Source organism: Sinocyclocheilus rhinocerous, unplaced genomic scaffold, assembly GCF_001515625.1.
Source record: "Sinocyclocheilus rhinocerous isolate Xijiao unplaced genomic scaffold, SAMN03320098_v1.1 scaffold344, whole genome shotgun sequence".
NCBI lineage: Eukaryota > Metazoa > Chordata > Actinopteri > Cypriniformes > Cyprinidae > Sinocyclocheilus > Sinocyclocheilus rhinocerous.
Window position 1 is genome coordinate 1,653,916 of NW_015627959.1, and position 8,682 is coordinate 1,662,597.

At 36.5% G+C, this 8,682-nt stretch overlaps 1 protein-coding gene across 1 annotated transcript in view; it reads left to right on the forward strand.

Moving 5' to 3' along the window:
- Positions 1–7,342: 7,342 nt before the first annotated feature.
- Positions 7,343–8,682, forward strand: part of LOC107737109 (high mobility group protein B2-like) — a 2,296-nt gene continuing 956 nt past the window's right edge. The window contains exons 1-3 of the mRNA XM_016548544.1: positions 7,343–7,434; positions 8,147–8,305; positions 8,471–8,619. Coding sequence (XP_016404030.1) covers positions 8,159–8,305; positions 8,471–8,619 — 296 coding nt within the window. The 5' untranslated portion in view covers positions 7,343–7,434; positions 8,147–8,158. The remainder of the gene's footprint in view (positions 7,435–8,146; positions 8,306–8,470; positions 8,620–8,682) is intronic.

An 8,682-nucleotide genomic window follows, 5' to 3' on the forward strand; every position in this document is an offset into this window, starting at 1 on the left:
ATAATTTATATATATATATATATATATATATATATAATAAAGTTTATTATTGTCCTGCATGGCTCTCCTTGCGATACACTTCGATGATTCGTATATACGATCGTATTTCCTAGCCTATCTGCTTGAGGTTTCGATACTTTTGGGGAAATTATATTAATTTAAATTTTATGAAGACGACTGAGTATTGTTTTAGGAAACCTGGATGATAGGCTACTGGTAGGCAACAAGCCCTTGTAGTTTGTGTAAACTGTTAAATTAATAAAATGTTGAATTCAAGAACGATAGTAATGCACTGCCAAAAGAAAAGAAAAGAAAAAAGAAAAGAAAAGATAGCCTACTTCACAAACCTGCTGCGGTCTAAAGCGCTGTTGCAGTCTGTGATTCAGCGGGAGCTTTAAAAAGGATTGATGTTATGACACTGATCTCAGCGCGATTAGAGCACAACCCTTGTGTGATTAGAGCTGTCAAATATTCACTACTGAAACTGTCACTGTTCACAATCACTAGCGGTAAACGGCACCGTAAATTTTCCTTTCTTTTCGTACTGAAAACTATGGAAGCACGTTTCCGGCACTGAATAATTTTTTTTTAAAAGGTAGCCTAAGAATTGAAATATATAAACTCGCCATTCTGACTTTTTTTCTCCGAATTGCGTGATATAAACTCATAATTGCGCGTTATAAAGTCAGAATAGCGTTATATAAACTCGCAATTGCCTTATTTTATTCAGTGGCGGAAACGGGCGTAAACCATGCTCATGATGGAATATCAAAATAGTTCTCTGTTCTCCTGCAGTCTCTAGACGTAAAATAGGCTACATGCTTTGAAGCAGTAGGCTATAAATAAAATAAAATAAAATAAGTTAAAAAAAACAGAATCAGGTCATATTGTGTCTATGCATAACAGGCCCATAAATATTTCGAAACCACTGATTAGTTTCTGTGCAGAATAAACTACAGAATATCCATAGATGTTGATTATCCAGATCGTTCAGAAAGTGTAATAAAGAAAATAGGGTAAGCGCGCCACCTTGTGGTCGTAGCGAGTTATAGTACAAGTCCAGTGACAAGAAACAAGGCTCTCAAAAGCGTGGCAAGTAAACACATTCTGAAATTAACTTGATCTTTGGACCGTCCATAAGTACAATTCGTAGAATTTAAATAGAAAAAACAACAAAACGATATCCTTGCATTCATAGCTACTGTTCGAGACATGCTCTAAAAAGATATTCGGCAGTCTTCAAAAGCCACGTGATATACACGAATAAATGACTAATTACAATATAAAGGAATATATTCTTAAAAAATAATAGTAATAATAATAAGGCCTAAGTCATCATCAGGTTATATGAACTATGTCTGTCCTTAACTGTGCTTGACACTAACATAGTGGTCTTTGATCGTTCGTGAAAGTCATTGATTCAATGATTCATTCATAAATACAGCCACTTGCTTCGTTACTGAATGAACGAATGACTCGATGACTCACGCATTAAGACAGTGACTTACCGCCACCTACTGGCGCTTTTAGTATTTAAAAGAATCACTTTTCACTTTTTTATCATCATTGCATATTACTCTATTGAAATTTTTTTTTTTTTAAACATTATTAATATTGTATTTATAAAGATAAAAAAATTTCCATTTAGGGGGCAAATATTGTCCTTTAATGGAAAAGGTGCAGTCTAAGTGGAAGAGAGGGGGTACGCAGAAGGATGGTAAATGCCTCAGGGGGAACTCCACTCTAAAAAGTGTGGGAACCACTGATGTAGAACATTCTGTGTACCATGAAAATGAGTTCACTTTAAACCGCAAATTTTCTGTCAGCATTTTCCTACTATACATTTTGGCAGAATTTATCATTATAATCAACTTAATTATTTCCTGGATTTTGTATCACCATAGTCTCTAAATGTATGTAAATGCAGGAAATGGGATTCAAATCGAAAACATTCCCCCATTTTGTGTCCCCCCCACTTCTCAAACCAAAGTTACACCCTTGGCAAATACAAAGGTAAGCATCCAACAACAAACTGACAGCTCCATGACACGCACACACATTTATATATGTGGTTTGGACTCTCCATAGGTGTAATGGTTTTTATACTGTATTTTCATACACAGTTTAGTAGGTTTTTAAGCCGTTTGTCCTCATAAGCCGTTCACGTTGTAATACTTTATACACACGCCATTATACATATTTGTGTCCTAATAAACCATAAACCTGCACACACACACACACACATAGTTAGTATGGATATTGTCATTTTCTGCTAATATCTACCTTTCGGTAATATCCAGTAAAATAATAAAAACAAAACAGGATAACATTTCACTTTTCTTCAAATTCATAGCCTAAGATGTTGTGATCGTGAAATAGTATTACAATTTGAAATAACTATTTTCTATTTGAATATAGTTTAAAATGTAAATTATTCCTGTGATGCAAAGCTGAATTTTCATCATCATTACTCCAGTCTGTCACATGATCCTTCAGAAATCATTCTAATATTCTGACTTGCTGCTCAATTATTATTGGTGCTCAGTTATTAATAATGGTTCTTATTATTTTCCATGTTAAAAGCAGTTTTTGCAGTTTAATATTTTGTGGAAACGTTTTTCAGGATTCATTGATGCATTTGTTTGAAATTGAATCTTTTGTAACATTATAAATGTTTTCACTATCACTTTTGATCAATTTATATGCATATTTGCTAAATAAAAACATTCACCTCTATTAAACACACACACACACACACACACACACCAAACATTTGAATGGTTTCTGCATAAATATTAAGTAGGCTACACAACTGTTTACACTACTGTAAACAACATTGATAATAATAAATGTTTCTTGAGCAGCAAATCAGCATATTCACTGATTTCTGAAGGATGACACTGAAGATTGGAGTAATGACAGCTGAAAATTTAGCTTTGCATCACATGAATAAATTCTATTTTAAAATATATTACAATATAAACCATTTATTTTAAACTGTAAGACTATTTCACAATATTAGTGTTTTTCCTGTATTTGTGAGCACATAAATGCAGCCTTATTGAGTGGAGACTTTATTTTAAAATCGTATTTTCCAAACCTTTGACAAATAATGTGTATATATACACATTCCTGCTTGGAATAGTAACAGCGGTTCTAACCGCCTGAGATGCTACCAAAAAAGTCTTCAAGGGTCGTGACTGCCATAGCATTACTAAAGGAGCGGAGAAGATGCAACAAATTTACAATTTACATAATCATTTTTTGGAGGTCAACGAGTGCGACGTGGACTGTCTCTGCAACAGCCAACTGGTGTGCTGTTCACGCCACGGTAATTACAAGATCTGACCGCTAGAGCGCAGCGTGATTGCTAGAGCAGTATTTCCCAACCGGGGTGCCGACTATCGAGAGCAGGAGTGCAGTGGTAAAAAGTCCGTAATCCGTACGGACCAGGACCCACAGTTCAGCATGTATGTGATTCGTGGATTAGTTGCAAAGCTTAATCATCAGAGTGAAAGTTCATGTAATTATTACATTTCTGACTGCGGGGCCAGTAGAGAAGTTAGTGTTTGTGTAAGGTGCCACACATTTTTGAAAAATCTGAAAGGGTGCCATGACTGAAAAAGGTTGGGAAAAGCTGTGCTAGAGATCTGACGGCTGTCATATGTATGTGCATGCCTATTTTGTAACGAACGTGTTTTAACTTGTTCGACTTTAAATGAAGTTGTTCAACTTTAAATTAATAGTTTTATATTTCCCCGTCATTTCGCAGTGCTTCATGGGCTTGTAGTTCCTTCTCTCACTAAAGCCTTAACTGTACCTTTGTCTTTTTGTCCGATTTTCGTTTACTTTTTTTTGCTTCAAATACAATTTTTGTAATGTTGTGATTCTCCTCGTAGCTAGTTGGCTTGGTTCATGGCTTATAACGCTTTAACAAAGACTTTAACAAAAATTCTCTATGGGAAAACGAATGGGGGAAATACTTCCGGAACCTGCGCTACAACGTCAACACTGCGTAATTAATATTCAGGACCTCGCCTTTACCATTGGAAGGTTTCGAGGCAAGGTCAGGCTTGCTTATGAGCTCAGATTCGCCATTGTAGGCTTTAGTAATTTCGCAAGAGGGCGCCAAATTAAGTTTACAGGCATACCGGATCTAGTCAGCCGCGGTCGGTGGATGAACAGAGGCGTCTTTGTAGCTATTTTGAACAATCTATTAATATTATGCACATGATCAACATAAGTTGTTTTTATTTGTTTGTATTTTCTTCGGCAGCGTGGTAGACAGATATTTATACAGAATAGACAGATATTTCGACAGAGGTTTTTTGTGAGGCACTGTTTTAAACAAAGCCTCTCTTATGGGGCAGTATTTGAAATGTAACGCTTCAAATCAGGGGTCTCTAAACTCGGTCATGGAGGGCCGGTGTCCTGCAGAGTTTAGCTCCAACCCTAATGAAACTCCTGAATCAGCTAATCAAGGTCTTATACTAGAAACTTCCAGGCCGGTGTGTTGAGGCAAGTTGAAGCTAAACTCTGCAGGACACCAGGACCGAGTTTTGGAGACCCCTGCTTTAAATGGTGCCATTGTGTTAGTGTTTTGCATTTGGCAAATACAATTTAACAATCTAGCCCTAACTGTGAAATGTTTAAATAATAATAATAATTTAAAAAAAAGTCTTGGTGTTGTGTTTTTACTAATTACAATTCTTAATTTGAATATCTGGGTGCATTTATCAGAAAAGAACTAAGATGTTTAAGACAGAACATGGGGGAAATCAGAATGTCATAGGAATCATATTCTGCCAATATTGGCACATATGTATAGACATTTCAAGTGTATATATATATATATATAAAAGACACTGCTACTTAGCTTGCTGTACAGTCAACCAAAACTAACTATCACTCTTCACATTTTCGATAAGAGTATAGTTTTGGTTTGTATCAGCATGTCTGCTCTTGCCAGATCTTGGAGCACTCTAATAGCACCACACCACAGATACAAACAGTATATGCTTCATGTAGAAATCTAAACTGAAGGGCATGTTACAAAAGAGAGAAAAGGGGACAATGTTTCACCTGTAGATTTTTCTATACCTACGAAATCCATAAGTCTAAAGAATGACACATTTTCAAAGTTAAAACTGCATGAGTCCACAACAAAAAGGTAAGTCTAACAACAGAGGGACATAGAATAACAAAGACCAGAAACCCAATAGCTTTAGTTGTTGTGCTAGACATTTGGGATAGAAGCACAACCATCAATACTCACTATACTCCTTATTATTCTCAAATAAGTTTTTCCTTAGCTAGTCAAAACCTGAAAAAATATTCAAGGTATGTTCAAAGTTCTATAAATAAAACAAAGATTATTGGAGTACATTTTTTTCAAGAAAATACCATTTCAGTCTTTCTACTACAGAATTTCACATTTAATGCGTTACTTGCTTAAAGTAAATCCTACAGCAAAGGGGTTTCAGTGTAGATTGGTCTACTCAGTCCTGTTATTTGACCAGTTCACACTTGAATCAGCCTTTCAATCATGCCTTTTGTGCTCAGGGTACTTAAAGAGCCATTTGGCTAATTCTCCAGAACTGTTTTACATTTCTATTGTCCTAACCTATTCAAATCTAATGGCAAAAGGTAGAGAGATGTGATTCAGGAGAATGAGGTGTTGTTTTAATGCTAAAATATAGGTGGTAACAGTGTCATGCTAATTCATGCTGAAGTCCTCATTTAGTCAACCATCACAGTAACGTCTAAAATATGTACTTTTGTACAAAGATATCAGATGTTCGTGTGATTTTAGTAATATTGATAAAGTTTGTACAAATACACAAATTTTTTTTTTCATAAAACGTTACCTTTTTTTTGTTAAACACTATCCAACTACTGCCCTTGTTCTTCCTAAACATTTCAGTTACAGTTGTCCATCCCCCTTGGCCTTTCAGTTGTCCGAACAGAACAGCTGAGGGTGTTTTCCCACAATGAATCTTTATAGCCACACATTGCCTGGAACTGGCTTGAACTGCCCATACAAATTTCAGATTTGTCTAAACAGCTAAACAAACTGCATATATTTTTATTTACTTGTCATCACATTGGCACATTTACATGTATGTGTGTTTGATGATATTATTTAATTTAATTTATGCATTTAGCAGACACTTTTATCCAAAGCGATTTACAGTGCATTCAGGCTATACATTTTTTACCAGTATGTATATATATATATTATATGATATTAACACTGGCACAAATTCGTAGTATTTACTTACAAACTGGTGAGAATAGCAAAAACAGCATCTAAAAATAATATCTATAGGCAATGTTGCTTATTGTGTTATAATAATGATTCAACTTTGTTTATATATTAAAAATTAGAAGAAAATGATTGTTTGTTATATCAGTTGTATGTTTTCGTGAACTATGCAATGCATTATCTTCCATTATACTGTTTTAATACTTTCTAATATTCAATGGTACTCAACAACAAACATAACAAAAACGCCCTTTCCCTCACAAAAGGTCAAAGTATCACGTGATCACGTATGTTTAGGAACGCAACAATAACGTCACCAAATGCGTGTATATTACAGGGCAGCAATATTGGCAAACACGTAGAAAAAAATATTATGCAATATACGATGTATTCTCGGTTGAAAATGGAGTTACGTAAAAATATATTTTTATTTAAGCAGTAAATTATAGTAATATTAAGAACATTTAAGAAAAGCTATAGCCTATACTAAGAAATGAGAAACTACAAAAACCACGTTACTTTTACAGCAGTACAGCAGAAGGCATATAACAACGTGGGTATAAAGTAATTGGAAAAATAGCAATGAAATGGTTTTAACAACACGGAGGTGTGAACTGCAGGACCACCAGTCTCGAGACCCAAGGCATGGCGTCTTCAAACTCGCATCAACACCAGTCAGCTTTTGTCCGTATGGCGCGCCATTGTTCATACCACTTAAAACTTCAAAACAAAACCTGAATGTGATTTTGTTTGGCATGGAAATCATCCCTCAAACACTTTCTCTCTGCGTGTGCAACGTATTCATATTTGCTATAAAGTCCTTTCAAAATAAGAATAAAACTGAGGCGCGTTTTCCTGATTCAAAGACTTACCGCTCATTATTTTAAATCCCCAGTTCAACCAATAGCTGACGAGATCAGTGGCGTCGTCATCTGGATCTAATTTTCACGAGGAAACGTGACTGCGGTCACCGATAGCCAATAGGAATTCAATATCACGCCTAGAACGTTGCCGATTCAAATTTGAACGTATCCCAACCAATCAGACGAGAGCTCAGAGGGTGGAGTCTATGGGCATTTAATCAAGTTTGTGCGCCTTGCAAGCACAGCGACAAAACAGTTTACCAGAAGAATACGTACGTTTTGTCGAGCAGTTGAGGCTGATTATAGGTAAGCATGTCTTAATTTCTCAGGTAGATGTTTTAAGATTTTTTTTGTTTGTTTATATGGAGCTTTTATCGAGCATGTCTAAGAAAGACGATGTTATATGGTCGTGATTTTTATTTTTTTGTACGAATTAAGAATTTTATATGAAACATAAAACTTAACTATTGCAGTTTAAATTAAGTAAAGTGTTTATGAAAAATGATGCTGGCGTCTTAGTTGTAGCTCTGTTGGTTTTGTGAACACGTAGATTTGCAAGGATTTTGCCAGCTTCGTGATCTTGTAAAGTTAAGAGCGTAAGCAGCCATGACTGGCTAGGAGTTTGAGGTCGTAATGGAGCGCAGCGCCCGCGCACTGAGCCTGAGGCAGCTAAAAGTCCTCTAAAGTAGTATGCCTCGCTAATTTGGTGGGTTTATTAGCTTTTTAACGCGTAGAACCTGAAACCATTTGCTTTCGACTGACATTCTAGCGCATATTTCCTGCAGTTTAGGCGGGAAAACAAAATGGAGGGGCGCTTATTGTTCTAGTTGAGTGATCTGGTGGAAACGAAACAGGAACTTGATCGGATTAACTAACGTTAGCGTTAGTGAGCGATCATTTCTCCGTTGCTTTACCAGCGTACAAAGCAAGACTGACAGGATTTTTACTGAAAATACATACTGCGTTATGAGTCTTTTTCCAACAGTTTGAGGATTTTTTTTTTTTTAATCCCTTTTAGCGTATCACAGCCATGGGTAAAGATCCTAACAAGCCCAGGGGAAAGACGTCCTCTTACGCGTTCTTTGTGCAAACCTGCCGGGAGGAACATAAGAAGAAAAGCCCCGGGACTAAGGTGGACTTTGCAGAGTTCTCCAAGAAGTGCTCTGAAAGATGGAAGGTGAGTTGAACAGAAAGGCTGCAATGTTTTCCCGGGGGGGAGGGGGTGGGGCAGAATTACACTATGCATCTGTTACTCAAGGGACTGAGGCAAATGTAGGGCGGGAGGATAAAGAGCCACACGCTGTGCCTGGCAGAACCTAATCATAGTCTCATGTTTTTTCAGACCGTGTCCTCAAAGGAGAAGGTCAAGTTTGAGGAAATGGCCAAAACCGACAAGGTCCGCTATGACCGGGAGATGAAAAACTACATGCCTCCTAAAGGTGCAAAGGGAGGGAAAAAGCAGAAGGATCCAAATGCTCCTAAGAGACCACCGTGAGTAGTGCACAAGTAGACCCATGAGATTTCTGCTGTTTTGACTTGAGTAACTTTTTTTTT